Genomic DNA, 14,072 nt, shown 5'->3' with positions numbered 1-14,072 from the left:
ACGACTCCACTTTCCTCTCTGCCACCCGCAACACTTTCTCCCTTATCTATCAAAAATCCATCTAACTCAGCCTTGAATACACTCGATGACCCAGCCTCCACAGCTTTCTGGGAAAGAGAATTCCACATACAGGGGTGGTGCCAGAGGACTGGAGGATTGCAAATGTGCAACCCTTTTATGAACAAGGGTTTAAGGATAAGCTCAACAACTACAGACAGTCAGTTTAACTTTGGTGGTGCAGAAGACTTTAGAAACAATAATTTGGGACAAAATCAAGTCACTTGCACAAATGCGGATTAATTAAGAAAAGCCTTGTTAAGGGCAAATCGTGGTTAACTAACTTGGTAAAGTTTTGATGAGGTAACACAGAGGGTAGATGAGTAATGTTGATATAGTGTACATGGACTTCCAAAAAGTATTTGATAAAGTGCCACACAACAGACTCATGGAATAAAAGGGACAGCAGCAACATGGAGTAATGTGAACGGTTCTTTTTTGAACTGGAAGAAGGTTTATAGTGGGGTTCCCCAGGGATCAGGGCCCCTATATGTATGTATATATGTGTATATGTTTGCAGATGACACAACACTTGGAAGTATTATGAACTGTGAGCAGGATAATGTTAAACTTCAAAAGGACATAGAACGATGAAATGGGCAGACAAGTGGCAGATGAAATTTAATTGAGGGAAGTGATTAATTTTGGTAGGAAGAACATGGAGAGGCGATATAAAATAAAGAGTACAATTCTAAAGGGACTGCAGGGATATGGGAACCTGAATTTATATGTGCACAAATTATTGAAGGTGGCAGGGCAGATTAACAGCATGGTTAATAAGGCATATGTGATCCTAGGTTTTATAAATAGGGGTAAAGAATACAAAAGCAATGAAGTTATGATAAACCTATATAAAACACTGGTTCAGCCTAAACTGCAGTATTGCATTCAGTTCTGGGCATCACACTTTAGGAAGGATGTGAAGGTATTAAAGAGGGTACAGAAAAGATTCACAAGAATGGTTCCAGAGACGAGCAACTTCAGTTACAAGCATAGATTGGAAAAGCTGGTGCTGTTTTCCTTGAAGAAGAGAAAGTTGAGAGGACATTTAATAGGAGTGTTCAAAATCATGAGGGTCTTGAATCTAGATACAGTAGATAGGGAGAAAATGTTCCCACTAGTGGAAGGATCGAGAAACAGAGGACGCTGATTTAAGTGATTTTCAAAAGAAGCAATGGCGATGTGAGGAAAAACTTCTTTTACGCAACAATTCGTTACGATCTGGAATGTACTGTGTTTTGTGGAATCAGATTTAATCGTGGTTTTCAAAGACATATTGTATCATTATCCAAAGAGGAAAAATTTGCACAACTACGGAGAAAAGGACAGGGGAGTGCATTGGTGAATTGCTCTTGCAGAGAGCAGGCACAAACACAATGGGCCAAATGGCCTCCTCCTCTCCTATAACTATTCTATGATTCTATGTATAATGACATCACCAGCTTCACCTCATCGCTACCTCTCTAAGCCCTCCACTGTCTCTAAATTGTCAAACTGCTTGTCTGACATCCACTACTGGACGAGCAAAAATTTCCTGCAACTAAAAACTGACAATGGCTTTGCTTTTCCCTTCAGTCCCCACCAAAAACTCTGTTTCCTCACCACCTACTCCTTGGCAACTGTTAATTTGAACTAGATGGCTCACAACCTTGGTGTCATAATTCACCTGAGATGAACTTCCAGCACTCATCTGTGCCATTATGATGACCGCCTATTCCCAACACTGTAATATCACCTGACTCACCTACTGCCTCAGCTCATCTGCTGTTGAAATCCCTACCCATGCCATTGTTATCTCCACACGCTCTGAAGGCTGGCAACCCAGCTATCATCCTCAAATTAAAGGTCATTCAAAACTCTGCTGCACATATTTTAACTCGCATCAAGTCCCGCTTACCATCACCCCTGTGCTTGCTGACTTACATTGGCTCCCAGTTAAGCAATGCCTTGATTTTAAAATCTTCATTTTCAAATCCCACCACGGCCTTGAATGTCCCCACCTCTAAACTCCTCCAGCCCTACAACCCTTTGAGATATCTGTGCACCTCCAATTCTGACCTCATGCACATCTCCAGTTTGAAGTGCTTGGTGGCTACGTGTTTAGCTGTTGAGGTCCTAAGCTCTGGGGATCCTTCCTTAAACCTCTTGGCCTCACTTCCCTCCTCTAAGGCGCTTCTAAGGCAAAAGTTTTTGATTATCTGCTCTAATACCTCCTTTTATAGGTTGGCGTTGAATTTTGTTTGAAACCACAGTGAAGCATCTTAACGGGTTTTAATATGTTAAAGACACTATATAAGTGCATGTTGCTGTTATGTATTGCTGCTCAGAAGACATAGAAATAAAGGAACAGGAGTAGGCCATTCAGCCCCTTGAGCCTGTTTCCCCCATTCATGTTATTATGATGATCTGTATCTTAGACAACTGACTCCTCGCCTCAGAGCTAGTGCTGCCAAAATACACAAATATTTGAATATCTTTTGTATTAGGACAGACTGCTGAATGGCTAAAACTCTCACACAATGCAAAGTAACATACTGACCAACAAACTCAGGAGTTCCAAAGATATTTTTGAACTCATTCCCATCCTCAATCTTGTGTGCAATACCAAAATCGATCAGCTTGATGCGGGGATTGGGTACATTCTTATCCAGAAGCATAATATTTTCAGGCTAGGAAAGGTAAACAAAAGGAAGATCAAGGCATTGAGAAAATTTACTGTGTATGCAGTGTGTAAAAACCTTAAAGCAGATTCCTGCAAACTAACACAATTGTCAACTCAGGCTGATCTTTATGTAACACCAGGTATAATGAAGTCATTCAAATGACATTATTTTCCTTCATCCATCTGAAACCTTTCTTGGAAATCCTAATTCTTTAGATCACTTCCATGCCTCGATTACCATTAGTCAGGTAATATGGTACGACACACACTGGGTAATGAAACCTTTTTTAAAAAGATATGAAACTTTTAAAACTTTATTTCCATACAATTTGCACACAATCCAAATGATTACGATTGTAACATTTACAACAATTTCGAGACTCAAGTAAATCAGCATATATCGATTGTCATTATATATTTTTGTATGGGGGGGGGGTAGGTCGTGTACAATTGCTTGAAGGTTAGCTCCAAAGGAAGTAGAGAAAGAAGAAAGAAATAGAGAAATACAAGAATCACGATGTATTGATAGGAATGAAAGCCAGAAAGCTGAATCTTCATGTTATACACTGAGATAATTACAGTTAATTGCAATTCAAGAGTTCACACATTTACAATGGGAGAGTGCTGATTCAAAAAGGAGAGCAAGAAGGATGAGTATTGAGAGCAGTATATAACTTAAGCATAAAAATAATGTGAATGGTATAACAGACCAATGGTCAGATATTTGTCAGTATATTATTACTAAGAATATCAGTCAAGAATCTTTTTCACTTTGGACTTGAACAAAAGTTTTGTTGAGCTGGTTCGTATGACCAGTGGGATTGACTTCCACAGATCTGAGCCAGTGTGTCTTATTGATTTATGCACTAAAGCAGTTTTTAGGTTGATTAAAGTGCAGTACAGGAAATTCTGGTAGGGTAATTGTGAATGGCACAATGAACCATTTTGTCAAACGAAGATGGTAATTGGTTGGAATGAAATCAAAACGTAAGGAGGGCATTTTGTAAAATATGTATATCTTCTATTTTCAAAGTCTTAATGCAAATAAATAATGGGGTAAGCCCAAAATAGCCAATGTCCACACAAATTCATATTCTTCTATTACAGAAGAAAGCTATATGAGGCTTGGATGAAGGAGGTGGTTAATTTTTAACCAGAGTACAGAAAACCTTCAAAACTCTTAGTGAGTTTCTCTAGTAGGCAGCAAGGCCTCCGCACAGCTCAAACATTTGGGAAAGCAAGCCCTCCTCTGATATCACTATTAACCCTTTGTTTTTCTTATTCCTCCTATTTTCCTTGAAGATAAATGCAAAAGCAAATCTGTTATAATAAACTTGCACAAGGCAATAGTTAGGTTGTGCTCCCCATTTTAAGGCACCCCATTATAAAAAGGGCATTAAAGATCAAGAAAGTGTATAGTATAGATTCACTACGATGATACCAAAGGTGAAGGACTATAATTAGCAGGAGAATTGAGAGGTTGCAACTATTTATACTGAGCAGAGAAGACTAACGAAGATTTAATAGAGAATTTTTTAATTATGAAATCTTGATAATGAATAGGGAGATACTATTTCCTCTGGTCAGGAAGTCAGTGATGAGGGATTGGTTTATAATGGTCAAGAATGAAGAGAGGAAGTGAGAGAAATGTCTGTATGTGGGAAGAGGTGCTCCAGTATGGAATGCTCTCCCACAAAGTGTAGTTGAGACAAGCAGTGCTGCATCTTTTAATGGCTAAGTAAACATTTAAAGAATAATATTCTTAATATTGTATTGACAGTTAATGAAACCACCCTAAGTGACATGATCCTCAGTATATTCACTGTAAGCCTCTGGCACTGACGCTCTTCATAGCTCAAAATTGAATCACAAAGGGAACGACTGCAAAACATAAAAAACAAAAACACTACACCCATCCTTCCTTAAGATAGCAAAGCCACTTGCGTGACATTTAATTCTTTAAGTGCAAGTCTTGGCACCAAAGCCCAACCTCCACAATACTCCAGTTTACACGGCACATATATCCTGTGACACAGTGTGCCAGCACAGCCACCTACTACAACATGGGAGTGCTGGCCTTCCAGGTTTTGTACAGGAATCTGCTTCTTTATGTGAAGAAAATCTGACAGCGTGCTCCTCTCATGGCTCAGAGTTTATCTAGCAAGTAGCCTAGCCTTACTGCCCATAAACATTGCAATTCAAAAGTGAACCGGACAGAGTTAGCTGACCTCAACCAGGGTAGGGGCAGGGGCTCAACTACCCTGCTTACAATAGAGAAAATCAGCTAGTTTTCCCACTTTAGTGACAGTGATCCATGTAGACAATAATCTGCTTTTTCTGGTGTTGATTGAGGGATAAATATTGGCAGGACACTGGGAGAACTCCCAGGCTCCTCTTTTACGCCTACCTGAGTAGGCAGGGTCTCAGTTAATGGCTCACCCTAATAGCAGTACCTCCGACAATGCAGAGCTCTCTCAGTACGGCATAGAATGCCAGCCTCATCTACATGCTGAAATCCTGAAGTGGAGCTTGAACCCATAATCTTTTGACTCAGAGGTGAGCGTTATTACTGTACCTATGTAGTTTCAAAAGTAATAATGGCAATATGAAAACTTGTCCCAACTGGCATTATCCCTTTGGTTGCTTAGTTACCTAGTCCACTTTAGGGTGAAAAGGCAAACAAATCACTGCTGCCTAACAGGAAGGAGGTGGAGGAGCAAAGACTGACAGAGAATGAGAGACTTGCTTCATCCAATTCTAATGATGCAGCTTGAAGGCCAATAGTTGCAAGTACCAGATGGAGCCTAGGAGCCAGTCTCTTTAAGGCACTTGAAATAAACAAAAATTGTTGGAAATACTCAGGTCAGGCAGCATCTGCGGAGGGAGAAAGAGTGTTAAAATTTTAGGTCACTGGCCTGTCTGCTAACCTGAAATGTTAACTCTGCTTCTCCCTCTACACATGCTGCCAGACCACTGAGTACTTACAATATTTTTTGCTCTTATTTCAGATTTCCAGCATCCATAGTATTTTGATTTTGCTATAAGGTGCCGATGCATTTTTGATTTATTATGACATGACTGGGATAATTATTAGAAAGCAGCGCTTGGCCAAATCAAATAAATCTGTCCAGAAAGTTGAATAGTAACAGGAAACTGCTGACAAGCTGCAGGGAGTGAACAACATATTGTATATCTCAACACATTCCTCAACCAAGGCCTAGCACGCAGCTGTCCAAAACAACAAAATATCTATAAATAAAAACAAAATTAACATGTCAACATGAACAACCAAGGTCAGAGTGCATCACACAGCCGAAGCTGAAAAGACATCATAAATTGAGAAGCAGTGAATAGTGACAGCAACCTCCGGTTTTAAAAACCTATTGACTATATGGTTAAATTATTTATATAGTACGCCTCATGCCTTCTTTTAAAAGCACTGAGCCACACAAGCCAAACCTTGAGGTCAAAGTGAGCAATCTTCTTCGAATGCAGGTAGTGTACGCCATCCAAAATCTGTTTGAGAAATTCAGTTGCCTCCTCCTCTGTCAACGACTCTTTCTCAGCTAGAAAGTCAAAGAGCTCCCCTCCCGACACCAGCTCGAGAATGAGAATAACATCTGTCTTGTTCTCAAAGATATCATGCAAAGTGATGATGTTTGGATGCTGGATCTCCCTCAGAATGTTCACCTCTCGTTCGATCTCCTCAAGGCTCACCCCTCGGCGGCTAGAAGACAGGCGTCGCTTCTTGATGAACTTTGCCGCGTACTCAATGTTGGTGCTTTTCTCACGACATTTCTTCACAATAGCAAATTGGCCGCTGAGAGAATGAACAGAGGAGAGTGATTAACTGAGATGGATAGAGAGAGGCAACAACTCAGAGCGCCATCGGTATTCCAGGGATCAGCAGAAAACACTAGAAGCACACAGCCCAATCATCAGCATTGAATAACAGAAAGAGTGGTTTATTTTTTCAGATTGGTGTCAGCAAACACTTCATCATGCAAAGGGTGGTGGAAATCTGGAACTCTCTCCCCTACAATGGTCTTGGGGCTAGGTCAGTTGAAATTTTCAAAACAGAGATTGATAGACTTTTGTTAGTTAGGTGTATTAAGGGAATGGGAACCAAGGCAGGTAAACAGAGTTAAGATACAGATCATTCGTGATCTAACTGCATGGCAGAAAAGGCTCAAGGGACTGAATGGCATTCTCCTGTTCCTATGCTCCGACACATGACCCTAACCTGAAACATTAACCTATCTTTTCAACTTAAAAGGCACCTCCCCCTGAGAAAAATACATACAAGCACCCAAGTTCAATCATACACATATAAATCATAGACGTGGTTTACATTTTCTATACTAATGAGAGTCACCTTCTAATTTACACATTGAACTCCACTCATCTTTAGCCCATCCGCTTCATTTGTCCACATCTCTCAATACTATCAATCTCCCTAGTCACCTACATCATGGCTTGGTACCATTAACAAACCTGCTAAAAGAATCTTGAGAGATACTATTTATCTATAGGATAAGCAACCAGAGCACATTTTTGTGAAACTCTTGTTTCTCATGTGGACAGGGTACAGTTTAAGAACATAGAACAGGAATCAGCCATTTAGGCACTCAAGCCTGTTCCACCATTCAGGGCTCTAACTCCATACACCCACCTATGCCCCACATTCCTTAATTATGATCTAAAGAAATGCATTAATCTGAGATTTAAAATTGACAACTGGCCCAGCATCAACTCTCTTGCTGAAAAAGAGTTCAATCTTTTACCATCTTTTGCCCTTGGAAGTGTTTCCAAACTTCACTCCTGCCAGGCCTGGTTCTAGGCTATGTCCCATGTCCTAGATTCCCCAGTTGGTAGAAACAGTTGCCCTCTATCTACTCCATCTGTTCCCCTTAGTATCTTGAAAACCAATCAAATCACTAATTAAACTCTAGGAAATAGAAATCTGGTTTGTATAATCTCCTAGTAATTGGAGTCTAGTTAGCATTCTAGGAAACCCACACTGCACTCTCCCAGCCCCACAAAGAAAGTACATTCTTCTTGAGGTGTGGTGCCCAGACTGAACACAGTACTCCAGGCCTGGTTTAAGCAGAGTTCTGTATAGCTGTAGCAAGACTTCTAACCACTTGTATTCTAATCCTCTAGAAACATAGGCCAGGATTCCATTAGTCTTTTCAATAATTTTATTGCACATATCTATGACAATTTAATGATTTTTGTATCTGGGCCCGCAAGATTCTTCTGACCTCTACTGTTTCTAGCCTTTCACCATTTAGAGAGTACTCTGTTCTATCCTTTTTAGATCCAAAAGGAATGACCTTACACCTGCCTATGCTGAAATCCATTTGCCAAAGTTTTCCCCAGTCCCTCAATCTATTAGTATTACCTTTTTTGTAATCCTATGCTTATGTCTACACCTGGCTTGTCAAACTAGCGGCCCATGGACTGAACTGTGGCCCACAAAGCCCCCTTATGCGGGCCCCCGAGCCAATGTACAAAATGCCAGAAAGAAAGGTTGGTAAAATTCATGATTTTGCAAGTGGCTGCTTCTCCAATCACAGGCAGTTCCTTTCCAGCAGCAAAGAGGGAGAGACACAGTCTCTGATTGAAGGAGCAGTGAAGACAAGCAGTGGTGAGTGTCCTGAGGGCTGCCAGGGCCGGGGCGTGAAGGTACACACTCTCCCCTGCCCTACCCTAGGGGTGGGGAGGGCCAGCGCGGGGGAGAGAGAATGAGTACGGGTGAGTGTGACAGAGAGAGTGACAGAGAGAGTGACAGAGAGAGTGACAGAGAGAGTGACAGAGAGAGTGACAGAGAGAGTGACAGAGAGAGTGACAGAGAGAGTGACAGAGAGAGTGACAGAGAGAGAGACAGAGAGAGAGACAGAGAGAGAGACAGAGAGAGAGTACGGGTGAGAGAGACAGAGAGAGAGTACGGGTGAGAGAGACAGAGAGAGAGTACGGGTGAGAGAGACAGAGAGAGAGTACGGGTGAGAGAGACAGAGAGAGAGTACGGGTGAGAGAGACAGAGAGAGAGTACGGGTGAGAGAGACAGAGAGAGAGTACGGGTGAGAGAGACAGAGAGAGAGTACGGGTGAGAGAGACAGAGAGAGAGTACGGGTGAGAGAGACAGAGAGAGAGTACGGGTGAGAGAGACAGAGAGAGAGTACGGGTGAGAGAGACAGAGAGAGAGTACGGGTGAGAGAGACAGAGAGAGAGTACGGGTGAGAGAGACAGAGAGAGAGAGAGTACGGGTGAGAGAGACAGAGAGAGAGTACGGGTGAGAGAGACAGAGAGAGAGTACGGGTGAGAGAGACAGAGAGAGAGTACGGGTGAGTGTGAGAGATCATGAGAGAGTGACACAGAGAGTGACACAGAGAGAGACACAGAGAGAGTGACACAGAGAGAGTGACACAGAGAGAGTGACACAGAGAGAGTGACACAGAGAGAGTGACACAGAGAGAGTGACACAGAGAGTGACACAGAGAGAGTGACACAGAGAGTGACAGAGAAAGTGACACAGAGAGTGACAGAGAGAGTGACAGAGAGAGTGACAGAGAGTGACAGAGAGTGACAGAGAGTGACACAGAGAGTGACACAGAGAGTGACACAGAGAGTGACAGAGAGAGAGACACAGAGAGAGACACAGAGAGAGACACAGAGAGAGACACAGAGAGAGACACAGAGAGAGACACAGAGAGAGACACAGAGAGAGACACAGAGAGAGACAGAGAGAATGAGTACGGGTGAGAGAGCGAGAGAATGAGTACGGGTGAGAGAGCGAGAGAATGAGTACGGGTGAGAGCGAGAGAATGAGTACGGGTGAGAGCGAGAGAATGAGTACGGGTGAGAGCGAGAGAATGAGTACGGGTGAGAGCGAGAGAATGAGTACGGGTGAGAGCGAGAGAATGAGTACGGGTGAGAGCGAGAGAATGAGTACGGAGAGAGCGAGAGAATGAGTACGGGTGAGAGCGAGAGAATGAGTACGGGTGAGAGCGAGAGAATGAGTACGGGTGAGAGCGAGAGAATGAGTACGGGTGAGAGCGAGAGAATGAGTACGGGTGAGAGCGAGAGAATGAGTACGGGTGAGAGCGAGGAGAATGAGTACGGGTGAGAGCGAGAGAATGAGTACGGGTGAGAGCGAGAGAATGAGTACGGGTGAGAGCGAGAGAATGAGTACGGGTGAGAGCGAGAGAATGAGTACGGGTGAGAGCGAGAGAATGAGTACGGGTGAGAGCGAGAGAATGAGTACGGGTGAGAGCGAGAGAATGAGTACGGGTGAGAGCGAGAGAATGAGTACGGGTGAGAGCGAGAGAATGAGTACGGGTGAGAGCGAGAGAATGAGTACGGGTGAGAGCGAGAGAATGAGTACGGGTGAGAGCGAGAGAATGAGTACGGGTGAGAGCGAGAGAATGAGTACGGGTGAGAGCGAGAGAATGAGTACGGGTGAGAGCGAGAGAATGAGTACGGGTGAGAGCGAGAGAATGAGTACGGGTGAGAGCGAGAGAATGAGTACGGGTGAGAGCGAGAGAATGAGTACGGGTGAGAGCGAGAGAATGAGTACGGGTGAGAGCGAGAGAATGAGTACGGGTGAGAGCGAGAGAATGAGTACGGGTGAGAGCGAGAGAATGAGTACGGGTGAGAGCGAGAGAATGAGTACGGGTGAGAGCGAGAGAATGAGTACGGGTGAGAGCGAGAGAATGAGTACGGGTGAGAGCGAGAGAATGAGTACGGGTGAGAGCGAGAGAATGAGTACGGGTGAGAGCGAGAGAATGAGTACGGGTGAGAGCGAGAGAATGAGTACGGGTGAGAGCGAGAGAATGAGTACGGGTGAGAGCGAGAGAATGAGTACGGGTGAGAGCGAGAGAATGAGTACGGGTGAGAGCGAGAGAATGAGTACGGGTGAGAGCGAGAGAATGAGTACGGGTGAGAGCGAGAGAATGAGTACGGGTGAGAGCGAGAGAATGAGTACGGGTGAGAGCGAGAGAATGAGTACGGGTGAGAGCGAGAGAATGAGTACGGGTGAGAGCGAGAGAATGAGTACGGGTGAGAGCGAGAGAATGAGTACGGGTGAGAGCGAGAGAATGAGTACGGGTGAGAGCGAGAGAATGAGTACGGGTGAGAGCGAGAGAATGAGTACGGGTGAGAGCGAGAGAATGAGTACGGGTGAGAGCGAGAGAATGAGTACGGGTGAGAGCGAGAGAATGAGTACGGGTGAGAGCGAGAGAATGAGTACGGGTGAGAGCGAGAGAATGAGTACGGGTGAGAGCGAGAGAATGAGTACGGGTGAGAGCGAGAGAATGAGTACGGGTGAGAGCGAGAGAATGAGTACGGGTGAGAGCGAGAGAATGAGTACGGGTGAGAGCGAGAGAATGAGTACGGGTGAGAGCGAGAGAATGAGTACGGGTGAGAGCGAGAGAATGAGTACGGGTGAGAGCGAGAGAATGAGTACGGGTGAGAGCGAGAGAATGAGTACGGGTGAGAGCGAGAGAATGAGTACGGGTGAGAGCGAGAGAATGAGTACGGGTGAGAGCGAGAGAATGAGTACGGGTGAGAGCGAGAGAATGAGTACGGGTGAGAGCGAGAGAATGAGTACGGGTGAGAGCGAGAGAATGAGTACGGGTGAGAGCGAGAGAATGAGTACGGGTGAGAGCGAGAGAATGAGTACGGGTGAGAGCGAGAGAATGAGTACGGGTGAGAGCGAGAGAATGAGTACGGGTGAGAGCGAGAGAATGAGTACGGGTGAGAGCGAGAGAATGAGTACGGGTGAGAGCGAGAGAATGAGTACGGGTGAGAGCGAGAGAATGAGTACGGGTGAGAGCGAGAGAATGAGTACGGGTGAGAGCGAGAGAATGAGTACGGGTGAGAGCGAGAGAATGAGTACGGGTGAGAGCGAGAGAATGAGTACGGGTGAGAGCGAGAGAATGAGTACGGGTGAGAGCGAGAGAATGAGTACGGGTGAGAGCGAGAGAATGAGTACGGGTGAGAGCGAGAGAATGAGTACGGGTGAGAGCGAGAGAATGAGTACGGGTGAGAGCGAGAGAATGAGTACGGGTGAGAGCGAGAGAATGAGTACGGGTGAGAGCGAGAGAATGAGTACGGGTGAGAGCGAGAGAATGAGTACGGGTGAGAGCGAGAGAATGAGTACGGGTGAGAGCGAGAGAATGAGTACGGGTGAGAGCGAGAGAATGAGTACGGGTGAGAGCGAGAGAATGAGTACGGGTGAGAGCGAGAGAATGAGTACGGGTGAGAGCGAGAGAATGAGTACGGGTGAGAGCGAGAGAATGAGTACGGGTGAGAGCGAGAGAATGAGTACGGGTGAGAGCGAGAGAATGAGTACGGGTGAGAGCGAGAGAATGAGTACGGGTGAGAGCGAGAGAATGAGTACGGGTGAGAGCGAGAGAATGAGTACGGGTGAGAGCGAGAGAATGAGTACGGGTGAGAGCGAGAGAATGAGTACGGGTGAGAGCGAGAGAATGAGTACGGGTGAGAGCGAGAGAATGAGTACGGGTGAGAGCGAGAGAATGAGTACGGGTGAGAGCGAGAGAATGAGTACGGGTGAGAGCGAGAGAATGAGTACGGGTGAGAGCGAGAGAATGAGTACGGGTGAGAGCGAGAGAATGAGTACGGGTGAGAGCGAGAGAATGAGTACGGGTGAGAGCGAGAGAATGAGTACGGGTGAGAGCGAGAGAATGAGTACGGGTGAGAGCGAGAGAATGAGTACGGGTGAGAGCGAGAGAATGAGTACGGGTGAGAGCGAGAGAATGAGTACGGGTGAGAGCGAGAGAATGAGTACGGGTGAGAGCGAGAGAATGAGTACGGGTGAGAGCGAGAGAATGAGTACGGGTGAGAGCGAGAGAATGAGTACGGGTGAGAGCGAGAGAATGAGTGCGGGTGAGAGCGAGAGAATGAGTACGGGTGAGAGCGAGAGAATGAGTACGGGTGAGAGCGAGAGAATGAGTACGGGTGAGAGCGAGAGAATGAGTACGGGTGAGAGCGAGAGAATGAGTACGGGTGAGAGCGAGAGAATGAGTACGGGTGAGAGCAAGAGAATGAGTACGGGTGAGAGCAAGAGAATGAGTACGGGTGAGAGCGAGAGAATGAGTACGGGTGACAGCGAGAGAATGAGTACGGGTGAGAGCGAGAGAGAGAGAGAGAGAATGAGTATGGGTGAGTGTGTGAGAGAGTGGGTATGGGTGTGAGAGAGAGAGAATGATATGGGTGAGTGAGAGAGAGAGAGAGAAAGAAAGAGTATGGGTGTGTGTGAGAGAGAATGTGTGATTATGGGTGTGTGAGAGAGAGTGAGAGAGAGAGTATGAGTGAGAGAGAGAGAGAGTATGGGTGAGAGAGAATGAGAGTGAGAGAGAGAGTAAGTGAGAATGAGTCTGGGTGAGAGAGAGTATGGGTGAGAGAGAGTATGGGTGAGAGAGAGTGAGAAGGTGGCTGGCTCACTCCCAATCTCAGGATTCTGTCGTCGTTACCCCGCCGCCGCCACCCCCCCCCCAAACCCCACATATTAACATATACTCTCACCTTCTTTCAGAATGGGTAAGGCTGAGTGAGTAAACACTCTGAGACTGGAGTGAGCCAGACACACACTCTCACCCTCTTAGTCTGTCTAATGGTCATTTTTATTAATTATTCTTTTTTTAAAAAACATAAATTTATTACACCAACGCTGCTTTATTTTTTTCTCAAGTTATTTATTTTTTCATTTTTTTTTAAGGAAGTCAAGCATCTTTCTGAAATCAGCTCATCAGCCCACGGAGTGAAAAAAAATGGAAATTTGACACCCCACAAAAAAAGGTTGAACAAAACCTGATATACACTGTTACTAAATACCTATTCAAGGACTTCACTTTGAAATAACTCATTGCCCTTCATACAATTACTCAAAATACATTAACAAAGCACCTTTCACCTTTCCACAGCACTCAGCAGCAATGTGATGAGTTGATGTTTTTGGTGGTAACAACATGGTCATCACCTGAACCAGCAAAGATAGCAAATGGAGTCTCAGGTTACTGTCAAAAAGGAGAATTCAATGATAGTGTGTTGAGTTCCATTCTCCACTGTACTGCACTGTCCAAGTTTCCTGACCGATGATGCCACAATGCACTATACAACCCTCCTGATTGACAACAAGCACACTGCTCAGGAATTACGAGGAGTGGAGAAAAAGTAAAATATTTAATGAGCCAGTCATCAGCAGTTCACTAACGAGAGCATGGCAATCTGCGAGTTCCAAGAACTTATGAAAAAAACGTCAAGCAGAAATCAAAACTGCAAATCACATTCGGTGTAACATTTAGACTCCTCAGTTACCTTTCAAAACACA

General features: G+C 44.8%; 1 protein-coding gene across 12 annotated transcripts in view; it reads right to left on the bottom strand.

Moving 5' to 3' along the window:
* Window positions 1-14,072, bottom strand: part of LOC121286838 (death-associated protein kinase 3-like) — a 44,900-nt gene that overhangs the window by 18,527 nt on the left and 12,301 nt on the right. For 11 of the 12 annotated variants that reach the window (XM_041203919.1, XM_041203927.1, XM_041203924.1 and 8 more), the window contains 2 exons: window positions 6,179-6,539; window positions 2,597-2,726 (listed from right to left, as the gene is read on the bottom strand). In XM_041203919.1, coding sequence (XP_041059853.1) covers window positions 2,597-2,726; window positions 6,179-6,539 — 491 coding nt within the window. The remainder of the gene's footprint in view (window positions 1-2,596; window positions 2,727-6,178; window positions 6,540-14,072) is intronic. The other variant, XM_041203930.1, reaches the window with a different exon arrangement.

Source organism: Carcharodon carcharias, chromosome 14 (assembly GCF_017639515.1).
Source record: "Carcharodon carcharias isolate sCarCar2 chromosome 14, sCarCar2.pri, whole genome shotgun sequence".
Lineage (NCBI taxonomy): Eukaryota > Metazoa > Chordata > Chondrichthyes > Lamniformes > Lamnidae > Carcharodon > Carcharodon carcharias.
Note: the sequence above shows the minus strand (reverse complement) of the source record. Positions and strands in the feature narration are given on the sequence as shown.